The sequence below is a fragment of the Mus caroli genome, unplaced genomic scaffold (genome assembly GCF_978045245.1).
Source record: "Mus caroli unplaced genomic scaffold, Mus_caroli_1 scaffold_7, whole genome shotgun sequence".
Taxonomy (NCBI): domain Eukaryota; kingdom Metazoa; phylum Chordata; class Mammalia; order Rodentia; family Muridae; genus Mus; species Mus caroli.
The window spans coordinates 12,195,947-12,213,831 of NW_028227262.1; the positions used below are offsets into that span (position 1 = coordinate 12,195,947).

Here is a 17,885-nt window from a genome sequence, read left to right on the forward strand (position 1 = left end):
CTCTCACACACACACACACACACACACACACACACACACACACACACACACACACACGTCTACCTCTAGGGAAGAAAAGTAAACCTAGAGTTCAGGGAACTAGAAAAGGGCTCCAGCACCGATTGGCTATAGGTGTCCAGGCCTAGCCAATCACAGGACCGCTAATTTGCATATTCCCTGCCTGCTTCACGCCTCCTGGTGGTTGTCTAGTCCCATTTATCCTTCAAAACTTTTAGTTGAGATTGGTGATGAGAAAATTGTTATAGTTCATACACACACACACACACACACACACATTTGTTTTTAAACTTGTTTTTTGAGTCCACATTGCTTTTAAAGTTAAAATAAAAGCGGGAAAAAGAATGCGACAGCAAACCTCTATGAGAGCCTGAACTTGTCTATCTCATCCCTAGGGAAGTGTTTCTTGGATGGGTGTTGAGACTCCTTCCTCTTAATCTATGTTAGGATAAAACCAGATCTCTCTTTGTGAACTCGGAAGTACGGTCTGTTGCTGGCTTGGGCTTCTGAAATATGCTGCAATCCTTCTATATGCATTTTTGGTTAATCTCACTAGATAACAGAACTGCTCTGCCAGAACAGGATACCTAAAATTGACAGCGGGCTCCAACATCTCTCTAAGCTCTTGACACACAGACACACAGTAGGCAACTTCTCTTGAGTAAGGAGCAGAAGCAATGGGTACGTGACCTCTAACAAAGGGAAAGAGAAATGAAACTGACCAGCCACGCCCACTCATTTCCCATTTCTTGGGGTGGCTTTTGTTAATGTCACTCCCTAGTGTCTTAGGAGAACTCAGGGGATGTTTCTCTTTCCCATCACCACAGGCTGAGTTTCAAGCGGCCTTCGGTGACTAGGTGTGTTTGTCCTCTGGGTTCTTACCTGGGTACAATACTGCTTCTCCAGCCGCTGGCTCTCCTTCTGTTTCTGGCAGGTTAAGGACACCACAGACACAATGGTACTGTTGTAGTTCTCCTGGGAAGATGTCCACGACATCAAGGCCGTGGTTGAGCTTAAGACGTGAACACTCACATGCTGAGGTTTCTCGGTCAGTTCTTCCATCCACTCGCCTGTGGGGCCTGGGCATTGCAAGTCACAATCAATAGGATGTTGTATACCGAGCTAGTTGAGATAGAAGATGTAATTGTTGTTATGGAGTGTGTGTGTGTGTGTGTGTGTGTGTGTGTGTGTTTGTGCCTGCCCTTACAAACAGACTCAAAGGAAGATTTGCTTGCTCTGTCTACCCTCTGCCAACTGTAGCCCACTTCTCTTCTGGCCCAAGCAATAGTAGTGTCAGCAACAGCAATAATAAAAACCAAACTCAATTTCAGTTGTCAGGTACATTGGAGAATATCCCAGTGGAATCTTCATCAAACAGAGGGTGTGACACTATGGCATTTCATCAGTGTTTATGATTCCTTTGCTGGGAGGATCTTTCTAGAAATAATTGCTTTGAGATTCAATCAGTCCTTACCATAATCTTACAGAAACAAATTAAATTTTGCAACAGCAGAAACTGAAGGACAGGCTAGGGCTGTATTGACCAAAGGACAGCCCGCTGTCTGGGTTCAAGAAGTTGTTTGTGTCCTAGGTGATGTTTGCAGCATGTAGGGCTTTGTGTCATGATGTTCTCTGTGGAAGCACACATCCGGACCCTTCCAGATGGCCCTGGAATGTTCTCCCTCATATCTAGAATAAAAACCTTCTCCTCCTCCACCTTACCTAGGTACTGATGTCTGCCTTCTCTCTCTCTCATTGATTTTGACTCCACTAAAGAGGATGGATGCAGACTTGATGTAAATGGCTGTGAGTGGAAAGTATTACTTCATATTACTATAAAAGTAATATGAAGACAGACATGCCCTTTACAATGAGGCTCTATCTCAAGTACTTATATACTTTAGTCTGCTAACTCTTATCACAAGTCTATGATAAAAGTACTAATCTTAAATCTCAAGTTTAAATTAAGAAATTCATGCAGGTAGGATGAGGAAATTTATGAGTTACAAATGTGAAGTATGATTTTTTAAGAATCCCTGCTTTGGAGGTTAGGAGTTGGATTTGAACAAAACATTTTATACACATGCCTGAAATTCTCACACAATGGATTTTAAAACTCCATGGTCTTAACCTTGTATATGGCTCCCTGGATGGAGCACTGTTGACCTTTGAAAAGTGTTGGCTTGAAATTTAGCCCGAGGTTCTTGTTTTCCCATATCAGAGGTGCAGCTTCCTGCAAGTGATTCATTGCTTCTGAAGTTCTACCATGTGTGTGAATGGACCATTTGGAACGTTAGAAGCAAAAGGAGCCTTGGTGGGCTAGGGATGTAATTAGTTTGTTTGAACGTTTGTCTAGAATGTACAAAGCCCTGCACTTGATAACCAGCATCCCATAACCTGAATGGTGGTGCAGAGCTGTAATCCCAGCACTTGGCAGGTGAAGGTAAGGTGATCCTTATCTTCAAGATTCAAGGTCCTCTTCAGCTACATTGTGTATTTAAGGTTAGCCTGAGTTAGCTACATGAAACCCTGGTTCAAGACTAAATACATGCATAGATAAGAAAAATAAAATAAACACAAAGTAAGAGATTTAATGCTTTAACTTAATAAGGAGATTGAAGCCCAGAGGCTCAGCTACCCCACCCAATGTCATGGAGACCGTGAGCATTTGAATCTGGTAGCATAGAGGACCAAAATTGTTAGCGTTATGATATGGCCTCAAACAACCTTACATTCAAGTCTTGGCCTTAACACATATGAGAGTAACAGATTCACTTCCTCTAACTCAGAGCTTTTCATGGAAGAAGAATCTGTTGCAGAACATTTTGTCACACTGTGAGCCCAGAGATTGTGTTATTTACTGAAACTGAAACAAAACAAAACAAAACTGTTTCTAGTTGTGGTGTGGCTCAGCCCTTATCACAAACCTTTAATCCCAAACAATGAGAGTAAAGCTAGTTGGCAGAAGGAAGAAGCCATGTTTGAATGTGATGTCTAATTGAGTGGCAGACAAAGTGATGAACCAGAGAAAGATTTGACAGAATGGGATGTGCCCAAGCCTCACAAAAAGAGAGAGGAAAGGGAAGAAGGCACTGAGGGGCAGTGCAGAGAGAAAAAGAGGAAAGAGGTAGTTTTACAGGAGAGTTTTACAGAGACAGGTTGGAGAGAGAGAGAGAGAGAGAGAGAGAGAGAGAGAGAGAGAGAGAGAGAGAGAGAACAAGCTTAGACACAGGTGAAGACAGAAGGTGGTGCAGAATGAGGAGACAGAAGGTTAAAGCAGATTGCCAGGGTTAGTTTGAGGCCAAGCAGAACAATTCAGTCAGAGGCAGAGAGAGAAGCCAGATTGAATCAGTCAGCTTGGAGAGGAGTTTGGGCCAGAATAGCTGAGTTGAACCAGCTAGTCGGAGCTCAGGAAGGACTAGGAAGGAGAGAACTTATTCAGAAGCAAGCCTCAGAGGCTGAAAACATTCTAGGCCTAAATAAGATTGGACAGAGGCTAGAAGCTTCCAGAACTAGGCCTAGGTTAGCAGATGGAGGCAGTAAGCCTCAAAGACAACAATTAGAACAGGAAACTGAAAGTTACTTTTACAAAAGGTATACATTATGTGGGCATATTTTTAATGTATTTAAGCTGCTAAGTGAACTGATCTCCTGTCTCTGCCTACCTACTTTTTGAGGGTTATTTGAAGTAAGGTAGTATTTGCCCCTTAGGAAGGAGGAGACATATTATACAGATTATTGTTTTTGGACAGGTATCTTTAATCTGTGTTTCCTGACTTTTCTTTGTGTTAATCTAAAGGCACACTTAACATCTGATAAGCTAAGTAACCATTTTTTTAACCCGTGGACTGCGAATAATCATACCTTATCTAAAGAGGAAATGGGTACACACTCTTTATGCTGCTCTGCAAACCACACTTTAGTTGTACTGTGAAAGCTCACACAGTAGCTAGAAGCCTCCCCCAAACTCAGTTCTGGGAACTCAGACTTGAGAACTCTACCTTCTCCTGATGACTGCCCGGACACCCTGCAGGCTCGAGTCTGCTTGAACTCTTTGAGCTCTCTGCAAGTTCAATACTCTAATAAGATTTCCCCCCACATAATCCCATAATGCTGAATTTTATTACAGCCTCGAACAAAAATCCTATTTCCCCAGCTGTGTGTGCGCGTCCTCGGAGCCATGGTTATGCCTGGCATGGAAGGTCAGTTTAATAAGCATTCGGTTATCACAACAGTGGGAAAAAATCCGCTGGTTAACTTTCAGAGCAGATTTGCTTCCCGGAACATATACGCATCTCCTCTCAGGCATAATGGCCTCCCCTGACCTTGAGGAATCCCCAGGATCCCTGGGGACTGCTGAATAATTGACAACCAGGCCTCATTAATCTCACAGTTTCCTGTTGGAGCTCCCGAAGTGCAGGCTCAACCTCACCAGGTTCACTGTTCTATCCCCTGTAAGTGCATGACCATCGCTTGGCTACTCACTGATGTAGAAGCTGAGCGATTTTGCTGACTGGCTTTTCCGAGTCTCACAGGCCCCCGAGGAACTAAAGGTCGTCACTGAGAGTTTGTATTTCCCAGGCTCCTTCAGTTCTGCAACGAATTCATGGGCTTCTTCATCCACTGTCAAATAGTCGGTAAAGTTCTCTGGATCAAAGGCAAAAGGCAAAAAATTAAAACGAGAACATACTTGGATTGATGCCCGGAAGGGCCCAGGGAGGGCAAACTGATGAGGTTTGTAAAATGTGCATCTATGATTGTCCTCCATTCTTACATTCCAAACTCAACCTAAACCTTTACAGCAAAGGCGCTATAAACAAGAAAATGCAACTCAAACTCATAGTGTACTTATAAAACTAGAATATCAAACGTGAAATATAGTGTTCAACTCCATCACATGGAGGCCTGATACGCTGCCCACACCCACCTCACTGAATCATGTACACAAGAGAAATGAACTATTAGGCGAGGGCAGCATCCACCGCCCTCCCTGGAAGAGGAGAAATAGCCCTCATTAAATACCTCACAAGTTCCTTGTAACACTAAATTATTATTATTTTTTTAATATTGTCTTACTTCTAGTTTATAAGGTGTCTTGGTTTTATTTTTCTTCATCTATTTGCCCAAGCACCTTTAAAGGTGATATTTATTCTGCATCTGTCTCCTGATACATAGTATTTCATTTGAATCTGTTATTACTTGACTTCAAAGGAGCACAGTATACTCAGAAAAAAAAAATGCACGATTTAATTGAACTTTCTTGAAAATAGGCAGTTACAAAGTGTTCTGAGTTAGAAGATATTCTGTTCTAGAGAGTAACCTGAGGAACAGAAAAAGATTAAAGGAGCGAATAAAATGAGCAATAAAACAAAACAAAACAGACAACTCAGTCAAATGACGACTTTTGACTTAAATACCTAAAATGACAATTTCAATTTTGTGCAGTTTTAGAGTGCAGCTGATTATTATTATCTAGAAGTAGAGAATAAAGAAATATTTTGTCTCATTTCACTAAATAGAAGTTAACTCTCTTCCACAGTAAGCCGACATGATTCTAAGTGCACACCATGAAATTAAGGCAGCCTTTCTAATTTCAGACTTGATGATTTGACAACCTTTGTCATCCTAATATGAGACAGGAAGATAGAAATGATGTAGCCCTTGTCAAGTCCCGGCAAACAAGAAACAACAAGAAAAGCCTGGTGATCAACAATGGAGCTGTGCTATGTCTGTCTTTTCACAAATGTATAGACTATAATAAATGAATATAATATATAAAGTAATGTAATATATAATGATAGAGAGCTTGGAAGGCATATTGGCAATCACCTATACTCTCAGCACTTGGAGCTAAAGGTATGTCACAAGTTCAGGGTCATCCTCAGATACAGGTCAAATTCGAGAGCCTAAGCTACATCAGACCCTGTCTCAAAAACAGCACACACACACACACACACACACACTGACAGACACAAATATTTGCACATATACACACACAGAGATACACACACACTGACAGACACAAATATATTCTCATATATATATGCACACACATACACAGAGACACAAATATATTCTCATATATATATATGCACATATACACACACACATACACACACTGACAGACACAAATATATTCTCATATATATATATATATGCACACACACACACACACTGACAGACACAAATATATTCTCATATATATATATGCACATATACACACACACACAATTTCCAACGATGGTTAAGTGAATCAAAACTATATTGTGAATACTGTCTTCTGCATATTTTCCACTTACTATCAATTTCTCAGGGTAAATCGGATCGCATCAAGCTAGCTAAGGAATTCACATCTAGAAGGAGTCACTTTGTAGAAAGACTTTCCGTCGAATGCTCCTGGATTTTGCATATAAACAAACAGCATTCCTTAAGGATATTCTGTAATGTGTTTTGATGGCCCTACTTTTTAGTTAAGTATTTCTAAATATAAGGCTCCCCTTTAGAGGCCTGGGGTATGGGAAATGCTGGGTAGAGAAATGTGTAAAACTTGCAGTGACTGCAACTTGCAAATCACCCACATTTGAAGATTCTGATCGAATCCATGTATTTCAGTTTTCTGCTCTCAGGCAACACCAAGCAGTCAATTAAAGTCTCCCTTTGACAGTGTCTGTCGATCTTCCTCCCTGAGTTCAGGTCCGCCCCTCCTCCCCCGTGCTCCCCAGTTCCATGTTGCTCCTCCCAACTCCCAAGGCCTTACCTTCCCTCTCTATGAGGATATTGAAGCCGTCAAAGGCTGTGGGTGGCTTGGGTGGTAACCAGCTCAGAGTCATCTGTATAGGGAAGGCAGAGAAAGGGTCGGCTGTGGGCTTCTCCGTCCTATCGAGTGTGGTCTCAGTGTCATAGTCTGCTGGCAGCACACTGACAAAGTCCTCCTCGTTTTCGGGGGCCGAGGATGCACTGTCCCACCAGAAGGGCTGAGATGTGCTTTGATAGTCAGTGCTATTCGGGTCAGGCCAACCGGAGGACACATTGCTGGGGGGAGAACCGGAGGACACATTGCTGGGGGGAGTCTCCGGAGTTTCTTCGGGGAAACGGAAACGTCTGTCTCTTCCTATTGAATCGTGCGGTGGCTTGATGAACGAGTCCTCTGGGAAGCTCCCGCTTGGCTCCTCCCAGTTGTTCTTGTTCAAGTTGACAAAGCGAACAGAGATGTTTCGAGGTGGATATGGTGCTGTGGAAGAAAGAGTTTTCATTTCCCTGTAACTTTTAACTCATATTGAATATTTATTTACTCATGAGTCCAACACAGTGATCAGGTGGGTCTTAATTTTACTTCTTATAGACAGGAAAAAACCCTTTAATTTATTGTGAGTGTGAGTGAGTGCGTACATGCGTACGTGTGTGTGTGTTCCCACATGCCTCAGCATGTTATATATGGAGATCTGAAGATAACGTGAAACAGTTGGATCTGACCTTCTACCATGTGAGCCCTGGAGACTGAACTGGGGTGACTCGGCTTGGTGGTAAATACCTCCACCAGCTGAGCCATTTAGACAGCCATAGAGAAAGTATTATGAGGAACAGTTTCTAAGCCAACCATATCTAAGCTTCTAACATTTTGTATAGTATACATATATTTACTTCTATCTCTTAGCTTCTCACCAGTCACACTTCAAGGGTAGTAACTTTTTATACTGTATGTGTTGATGTGGTAATTTAACTTCTCATGTACAGTGATGCAAACATTCCTGGGCTTACCACAATCCCATATTTAAGAAAATATGTGTCCCTGTCCCTGGGTAGCTTAAAAATCATTTTTAAAACCTTAAAAAAAAAAAAGAATATGTGGCTAACAGAACACACACTGTATGTGCTAAGGCTGAACCAGCACGGCTTACTACCAGGTGGCTCTTACAGATGCAGATTCCAGTCATGGAAGTATGAATTCATCTCTGAAATGAGCCATATGAATACACAGGAACTATGAGTTATAGAAACACATTTTCTCTGGAGATAGCAAATCGTGAAGGCAGCCTGCACATTCTCTGCCTGCAGCAGCTCCTCAAAGACCTTCCTCTGTGACCTTTGAGGAAAAAAAAATTCACCTCTGACTCCCTTGTGCAGAGGTTGTCATGTGACATGGCCCTCATTCTGCCTTCTGTGTTGCCTTTTGTGTAAGGTGACACCATTTCTGAGGACAGATCCCCTGTCTCATTGGTCTTTACATTCTCATCTTAGAGTTAGGAGAACATCCAGGTTGGAAAGAGCGGTCACCAAGGTGTCCTTTGCAGAACAGAATATGAAAAGTGCACACAGAATAGTCAGTGTTGACGCAAGGTGAATTAGTCCTTTAGTGCTGAAATGAAATGGGAATCCTACACAGAATTCCAGACACAAAGGGTCTCGGGGCGGTCTGAGCTCTGTTCGGGTTCATTCCTGTACTCCTGAGAAGGGGGCTCTGCAGCATCATTGAACACATTAGGCACACTCAGCGCTAGTTAAGCGATGGATACTTGGTAGTATGTATTCTTTGCATTCATTCCTCTAGCCATGAGTCGATACCATAATAGTTTTTCTGTGTTTCCATTCTAGTCGTTGGAGAATTTCTGCAGTGTGTTTTGATCATCTAGACACCAACCCCCTCCTCTGCAACTCTTCCAGGCTCCACCGTCGCTTTCCATATTACTAATGCCAATAGAATTAGTAGTGAAAGTTGTACACATGCCAGACTCCTAGTGTTTTCTCTCAGTAGTCGATTATCTGTCCTAGGATGGTTGCTATCTGCCTTTCCTCTACGTGGTCACTGGTCAAGGCATAGAATAAGCACTAGCTGCCAGATCCAGCTCAGTGGCTTGGTTACAACTTTGAAGACTATCATCTATATTTTTATTCAAAAAATAAGAACGACGCTTACTTGCATTTATTTATTTTAGATTTTTCTTCTTGGGTATTTTGCTTAGGTATCTTTAATGTGGGTACAAAATTTTTGGATACAAATTTTGTTTTGTTATAAAAATAAATTCTTCCTTAGCTATGTGGCTGAATGTTTTTGAGAACTATTAAGGGAAAATGTCTTAGAAGCATTTAGAAATGAATATATAGCAACATAATATATATGGATATATATACACATATATGTATACATATCATTGCACAGCAATACAATTCAGTTACATTCTTACGACGTTTGAGTCTTCTGAGGACTCACCTGTTCTGTGTTGTTTGGGTTCATGGCTCACACCGCTGTACTCCACAAGTGTACTTTTATTAAAAGTTGCCTCCGATACCAGCTGGAAAGTGATGTTACTGTAACATATTCCTGGTAGCCAGTGATTAAACACCGTTTTCCCCTTAAAGAAATCTGTGAAGGAGGAGATCAGTTACATTAAAGTTAGGAGCTTCTTAATGTCACATACTTGGAGAAAGTCCCAGTTAAGTTTAAATATCCATGGAATAATGTTTCCTTTAATGTCTGACATACTCAATAGAAGAGAAGGCTAGAGAGAAAAACTGAAACCTGTGCCTTTAATAATGAAAAGTCTTTTTTCCTGTCAGCATTCCTAACAAGATTCAATGCAATTAAAATTAATTTCTATCTTGTGAATGTTCTCTCTATGCAGGAATTATGGAGATTAGGTTTATTTAGCTCTTTATTAAGAGAAAAACTGAAGTATTTTTACCCCTTTATGACAAAAATACCCAGCAATTTTACAAGGGATGTTTTTTCTCTTGTGGAAAGCGTCTCATGTAGAATGTACATTGGTTTATGTGGTGCGTGCTCACGTAGGAACCCAAAATACCACTCTTCGTTTTTGAGAATAGTCTTGGACCCTCTCAGGGAAATGGGGTGAAAGTCGCCCACTTGCTATGGAAGCCTGGGGCGTTCCTGCTGGGAAGTGTTGTTAATGAGGTTGTTGCTGTATTGTCTTGACTCCATTTCCGGAAGCAGACATACTGCCTTTGGCAAGAATAACTCATACTTCAAACCAATTTGAGAATTTCTCATATTGCATGTATGGCTTGCAATTCTCAACTAATGAGCAGGATGTTCTATGACTCCTCATAAGAAGATTTCCTTGAATCAATAACTTTTTCTTAATGGCTCATTTGTAGGTAAAGTATTGGATTCCACGGTTAATTCTTGCTTAGGGTAAGCAAGAAGTTCATCCAGAGAAAAATCTGAAAAAGAAAAAAAGCCATGATTTTCCCCTACCTCCTCTTGTTTCTCACCTTTGTACAGCATCGTCCTGAAGTCCCTCCCTTCCCAGTAGCTGATGTTCACTCTGCTGAACACATTGTATTTTTCCGGATAATGGATTTCAAACAGGACTCCTGTCTCAGGAGAAGGTTTATAGTCATAGATAGACACACTGGTTACAGGCAAGGGTTCTACCAAGGAAAGGGGGGGGGGAGAGACAGAGAAAGAGAGACAGAGAGAGAGAGAGAGAGAGAGAGAGAGAGAGAGAGAGAGAGAGAGAGAGAGCCATCATTAATCCATAAATGTTACACTGATACAATCTTACCCTCACATTTACAATTATGTTTTAAATTCTGTGCACAATGAGCGTCCCAGGATTCATCCAGGAAGGGTTCGTCTTAGTTTTGGCAGTGCTTAACAGAGCACATTTGAGATGACACTGTCTGCTTTTCAATAGCTCTCGACTCGCCTTTCAATTCTTCACTTCCAACAGCTTTGGACATTAGAGAGCACAGATATTAATGTTTCAATTCAATAGATGAACATAATGCAAACCTGGAGTTTAGACTGCTTGTCGTATGCAGTTTTAGTAAACTTGTGGTAGAGTCTGTCTGTATCAGCAGATACTTCCTTGTCCTTGTGCCAACAACATTAGATTATCAGGAACAGACAGGTAACAGAAAGTAGACTTGGCTCTAGGCAATGATAAATATTTATGAGCTCATTTGTTTCTTTCTGTGACTTTTGAAGGTTTTCGGTTATGGCTAAGAGAACCAACCGCTCGGCGTGATGCATATCATCACTTAGATCATGCTCGCCAAGACCCTTTGTCTACAGAAACTTAAGAATAGTCTTCATTTGCTTGGTGTTAATTTATCACAAACACTTGAAATACACATTTTTAAGAGCTCATGATTTTTATATGTCCTACAAACATCATTTTTGTGTAAATAAAGTTTCCCCACACTTCCAAAAGATAAATATTTTATTTAAATAATTTTATAATGAAAATATTATAAGCGCTGGAGAGCACATAGCTCATACTGCTCTTTCAGTGGACTGGAGTTCGATGCCCAGGGTGGCTTATAACCTGCAATCACATGCACGCACATACACACACACACACACACACACACACACACACACACACACACACGGGGTGGGGTGGGGTCGGGGGAGGGAGAGACAGAGACAGAAACAGAGAGATGACAGGCACTCAAAAAACACAAACATAAACAAACATACAGACAGATTCACACAGAGACAGATCACACATACATAGATAGAGAGAGTGAAACAAACAGAGACAGGCTCACACAGAGACAGACTCACACACACACACACACACACAAGCTGGAGGAAGATTTGTAAGGAATAAGAGTTCACAGCAGAAGAGGGAGTGGGAAACAAGAGGGTGATGGGGTGAAAACATAAAACTCATTATAGACATGTTTAAAACCATCAACAAATCAAAACAAAAATACTGAACATAAAAGAAAAAGGGGAGTGATTAGAGCCAAAGCTGAAAGCACCCAGCAGCTACTCTGTGTGGACTCCAGCGTGGCTGGCGTCTGGATTCCAACCATCATGGGAATCCCACAACTCACTGAAATGGGAGATTTGACAGACTATCACTCTTTGCTGCCCTGAGGTGGGAGGTCCACATACCAAAGCCATTGTCAAACATTTAAACTCAATGTATGCATGTATGTATGTATGTATGTATGTATGTATGTATGTATGTTTATGTTTCCTCCTCCTCCTCTCCTTCTACTGTTAAGCCATTTAAACATTAAAGTAAAAGCATTCTAAACCCTGTTTACATGTGTCTGTCAGATAGATTCCTCCTAGCGTCACGACATGTGACTGACCTAAGCTAACTCTCAGCCCTATGCCTAGGTGTAGTCTATGTAAGGATAATTGATGGAAACCAAGAGCCCAGTCCAAAACTATCTCACTACCTGTCTGGCCATATCCATATTTCTTTTAGTGTTGGAAATTACATCATGTGGCATACACTGAATCAAAATGTCCCACCCATGTTTCGTGGACTCGAGAGTCAGAGCCTGGTAATTCAGTCCTCCTTTCCCCTGCCAGCTCACTCATCTGCTGATGCCTTCGTGTCCAAGGTGTCAGGCTGGACTAAACAGGGAGCGGGGCTGCTGGACAAGGCAGGGTCCCTTAGCTCCTTTTCCACCCATTACTTCCTTACTCGTTGGAACTTTCACTTTTCCAAAGTAGTAAGGCAGATAGATCCAGGTATGGGTCACATACCTGTGATCTCAGGAGTTGGTGTGTGGAGGCAGGAGGATCAGGAGTTTAAGGTCTTCATCTTCAGCTACATACCAAGTTTGAGGTCAGCCTTGACTACGTAGAGTTGAATCTCTCCCATACATTTAACAAACCCGGGGCCATCCTTCCTCCACTGGGATGGGAGATAAAATAGGACTTTAAAGTTGGAGTCTTTCTTTTCAGTAGTGTTTTGAAATTCTCCTCCATTTACATGTAGTCTATATTATTTCATGTTCACTATATTCATCGCTTGCTATATCAATAAACTTATAATATCATTCTCTAGCATTGTTTTGTCATTTAATATTATTTTGAGATTTGACTGGGTTGGTACAAATACTCTTTAGAAACGTTGAGCATCTGTTTACAACTTTACAAATTATCCACTTTATTCTTTTAGTAGAGAGCTTGTCTTCAGTTCCTATAAATATAGCTTCAATAACCATAGGCGCTCTGCCCCTTGTCTAGGTGAGGGATGGACATACCGTCAGGTGTATGAGATGTGGCTGGGGGTTTCTATCTGGATTCTGCTGGGGAATGCTTAGGTGCATATACGGGGCCTGCATAGGTACAAGCCAGATAGGATCCTGGCCCTGAGAAAGGGAAGTGGGCAAAGTCCCACCCCTAACAAGAGGCTATGTGCAAGTGACACCCACTGGCAAGGGGAATTGTTTTCTCCAGGGAAGTAGAACTGTGCAATGCGATTATATCAGGGCAGGCCCCATTTACACAAATAACGGACCAACACAAAACAGACTGTGCGGTTTTTGCTTATTTTGTGTGTTCTGGTATTATGTGTCTTATTGTTTGTTTTGATTTCTTTTAGAAAGAGAGAAAGAGAAAGCATAAAGATGGGTGGAGAGGATCTGGGGGGAGTTAGGGAGAGGGCAGACATGACCAAAACATACGATATGAAAAATAATTTAAATAAAAAAATCAGCAAAATAAAATTTTAATTTAACTTAGATAATTATGTTTTTTATTTCAGAAGGTTTCAGGTCCATTGCATCTATTCTACATACTTTATGCCCTTTTCTGTTTAATGCTTACTGGGAAATGGGTATCATTCTGATCTTTAAGTCTATTAACATCATCCATATACTGTAAAGTTCTGCTAATTTGATAATTAAAATAGAATCTGACCGATAGTGTGATGTCTGTCATTGCAAGCATGGTTTCTTTGTGTGACTTGAAACAAGGGTTTTAGCTTGCTTTTTTTTTTTTTGGCCTCCGGTGTAGCTCAGTCATTTTCCCTCTCAACCACCGTAGCTCAGTCATTCTGGGATTTGCTACCATGCTTGTTATAGGCTTTCACCAAGTCCAGTGGTGAGGTGTGGTCCTCGCCCTGAGATTGGCTGTGTGGTCTGGGATGGAGCATTTTGATCCTCATGCTAACTGGACCCCCTACGGAGAACTAACTTTCCTATGCCTGGAGCACAGAGGTTCAGCTCTTCAAGGCCCCTCCACATTCTGCCTGAGCTTCAGCTTCTGTTATGACTCGGAGACAAGCGTGCTCTTGAACTCTCTTGTGTCTTTTGCTTTCTTTTGATTTTATGAGTAGACAAGATGTAGACTTTGCTGTCCTCCTTTGACCAGCAATCCCAATACTTATCTGCCTTTATCTTGCTTTTCATAAATAATAAAATACGACACGCAATAAGGTCTTGTTTCTTTCTAATGAAATGTTTGGCATACTCTTAAATTGTATTTCAGTTTAGGTTATTTTGTGTTCCTTAGTTGTCTCTGAGCCGTTCACAGCACCCAGGAAGGAAACTGGTGTGTGGATGTGAGCTGGAGGGATCTGAAATTGACTTTTTACAGACAGCTCCAGCACACACAGGTGAGGGTCCTCTGTAGGCCACGTGCTCACAGCTGTTACTATTCTCCGTGAAAAAGTTACAAGCCCAGTGTATGCTCTGGGAGGCAATACCCCCTGCCCAGCATCAAGGGGAGCCATTACTGTGTTCACTTGATGGAAATTTGAAAGTTCTGAATGTGATTAACAGAGTGAGGGCATAAACAAAGGGGGCAGAGCCAGGACAGCCTGCACTGGGTAGTAACACTAGAGACATCTGCCTGAGATGCCTTGGCTTTGCCTACCTGAAATCTCAAAGAACAACTGCATCAGGTGAGGGTCTGGCCCTCAATCAACACACTATTGCACCTGTCCCTGGGGCAGGTCTCTTAAGGAAAAAAGGAGACTTGACCATCCAAGGAAATGGGGGGAAAGAAAGATGCTGAGTCCCAAGTTCAAGCCGCTACTTTGTGTTTAGAAGATGCTTAGAGACCTGACCTGTGTGCATCTAAATGGAAGCCAGAGGTGTGTTGGCCACAGTCATCCAGGGAATCGGAGGGGTGGCAAACATTATGGCCACTGCCTTAGAATGTTTTAACAGTTTTCTGGGTTAATTCCCTCCCCCCTCTCTTCTTACTTTTGTTTATGTTTCTTTTCAACACACGTAACTCCTGATGCCACTTGATCCTCTCATGTTAGTTAGCATCTCTGTCACAAACCAGCCATTCCTAACTCAACGACATTTCCCTACCTAGTCAATTTCAAGTTGCCTTTGTTCCCCAAGCAATTTTCTATCCAGTGCCTTTGGTAATGCTTTTATTCATTGGTCATATGCTATGCCCTACATACTCTGTTGATTTTGCATTATTAGTCAGCATGAGAAACATATAATTTTATATATTGTAAAACATTTTCATTATTTTTTAACAGTACCTAGTAGGCACTATTATTATATACAGTAATGGTAGGACAGTTTGGCCAACCACAGCTTACTAAACTACATCTGAACCGTGAGTAGATTTTGTTTGTTTTAGGAGATAATGGTGAGATTTAATTTTTAATGGATTGATGAGGATCAGAGAAACAGTAACTCTTGACATGTGAAAATGATTTGAAAAAAAGGAAAATGATTTGATGTTCAAATTTCTGTATCTATAAGGCAATTTGAGAGCAACGCCCTGCTAGCTGGTGATCATGTTACTTGTGGCAACAGCCAAGTTAAGTCACTACAGTACAGAGCCCGTGGCCTGTAGAGTTTCATGTCTATGTTATCCAGAGCTGTATGGAAAAGTGGTTGCTAGCTCCCAGAATGAGTGACAGATCTGAGCACTGAGACATAGAGGGAAGTCACATCTGCTCAAGGCTACACAGGTGACATCCAGATGTCTTTGACAGTATGCCTAGCCTTTGAACCACGACTCTGCATCAATGCTTGGTAATTTGCCCATTGTCTAAGCTAAATTCAGCATCTTTCAGCCCGGGGCTCTGCTACAAGAGACTTCCCCAGCCGAATCATCTCCTGTCATTTCTTTGATCTGTCTTCATTCTGGACCACATAAAGTCTCAATTCACCTGCTGGGCACTTAAAGTCTTTCACTGTGTTTCTGGCCAGCTATTCTGAGTTATTTTGGAGCACCTGTCAGCAAGCGCTGTTTCACCAGTCTGGCCATGCCTGCTTACATGTATCATTATATATCATTATTTTTCTGGTAGCTTGGTTATGACAGAGAATATGTCTAATAAATAGGATTAAATAAATCAAATATTTATATTCCTAATAGAGATAGGTGGATAATCTGCCTGCCCATGGGCTGTTTCCATGTGCCTTCTGCAACTTTTTGACTGATAGCCACCACTTCTAGGTCTTGCATGACACAGGAACCAGTTTCATGGATCTAACATTATTCAGATCCTAAGCAGCTATTGCCAGGTTTTATGGTTTTTTTTTTCCTGCCAAATCTGCTTTTTCCTCCTGAAATGCTCACATTATACAGAAGCATCTTTGTCAATTAAATATTAACCAGGCGTCAGAGCACAGGGTTGCGGGGTGCTTCGGAACTGACCGTGTGAGTGTGCTGTGCTCAATTATTCTATGCCTTATTTTCAACTCTCTCTGGGAGCACAAGACTCACAATTGTATCCAAAAAAAAAAAAAAAAAAAAAAATCAGAGCTCTGTCCCGGGCCTCCCACTCTGTCCTGGCTTATTTCATGGGGACAGGCTCCAGCACGTGACTGACACCTGCAACAAAGGTCCTTTTGCCCTCAAGAGTGGTGTGTCAGTCCCTCAAGCAAGAACGGCAAATGCTTTAGAAAGTTAAAACTTTAAAACAGGAAGATGGTGGGGTATAAAGCAGGAGCTCATTAAAAATGGGAGTTTTCAGGCTCAAATCTAGCCTTAGTCACCAGGTTATTAAATTCCCCTCTGTCATAATATATACCCAAATACCTCCTGATGCTGCTCCAAGTCTGAGACCGAAACATTCTCACCTTTAGACAGATTCTCACACTCCCACCTTATCACCTCTTCTGGAATCTGAGATCCATCGTGCACTTTAGACATTAAAATGAGACACAGCACTGTGGGGGTGGGGGAGGGTTCCATCATTGCTTGATCCCTAGAATCCATATTAAAAGGCTGACTTGATGACTCAGAGGGTAAAGGTCCTTGCTGACAAGCCTGAAGAATTGATTTAATCCCTAGAACTCACATAAAGGAGACAGGGGAACATATATCCTTGCAGGTTGTCCTCTGACCTTCAAATGTGCATCTTCATATGTGCATGTGCGCACAGACGCACACACACAGACACACACACACACATGCACACACACACATAGAAAGAGAGAGAGAGAGAGAGAGACAGACAGACAGACAATAAATGAATGTAAAAGTAAAAACCCAAATCCACACTTGCAGTCTCAATGCTAATGAGGTAGAGAAGGCTGATCCCTCCTGCCCCAGGGTTTGCTCTCTAACCTGTCTAGTTGAATAGGGAAGCTCCAAGACAACAAGAGGCCCTGTCCCAAAATTAGGATGACTAGTGTTCCTAATCTAAGCCAAGATAGCTCTCTAGTCTTCACACCTCTACATCTACATAACTATATAGGATGGCTCACTGTACCTCATTCTTTGCCTCATTTGTGTGTCTAACTTCCTTCCTCTCTGCTGCTTCTTTTGTCTTTCTTCTTAAGAGACAAGACCTCATGGAGCCCAGGTTAGCCTTGAATTTGATACACAATAGAGAATAATACTGAAACCCTCCCTCTCCTGCCTTCCTGTCCCAAGGCGGGGATGCTGGGATTATAGATGTGACTGACCACAGAGGCCTTCAAATTACTTTAATAACTGACTGTCGGCCAAAGCTGAGCTTCCAATGTGACTTCTTTGGACTGGCTTCATGCTTGCTACTAACGGTTGTGACAGAACAGGGTCTCATATCTCTCCATCCTCTTTTGCATCATGGGTTGGTCTCTGCCCTCCCTACTTTCTCCTGTTCTTGTTCAATGTAAGTTACATGGAACAACTACTGAGTCCTCGGCCAGGTGTTTCTGGACCGATGGAGCCTTGTGAGGCAAAGTGG

The 17,885-nt window shown here is 41.8% G+C and overlaps 1 protein-coding gene across 2 annotated transcripts in view; it reads right to left on the reverse strand.

Annotated features, from left to right (window-relative positions):
- The window catches only part of Ptpro (protein tyrosine phosphatase receptor type O), a 219,663-nt gene that overhangs the window by 74,863 nt on the left and 126,915 nt on the right, over positions 1–17,885 (reverse strand). For both annotated transcript variants that reach the window (XM_021164482.2, XM_021164481.3), the window contains exons 3-7: positions 10,249–10,407; positions 9,227–9,379; positions 6,776–7,249; positions 4,504–4,665; positions 901–1,097 (exon numbers count right to left, since the gene is read on the reverse strand). In XM_021164482.2, the coding sequence (XP_021020141.1) occupies positions 901–1,097; positions 4,504–4,665; positions 6,776–7,249; positions 9,227–9,379; positions 10,249–10,407 (1,145 nt within the window). The remainder of the gene's footprint in view (positions 1–900; positions 1,098–4,503; positions 4,666–6,775; positions 7,250–9,226; positions 9,380–10,248; positions 10,408–17,885) is intronic.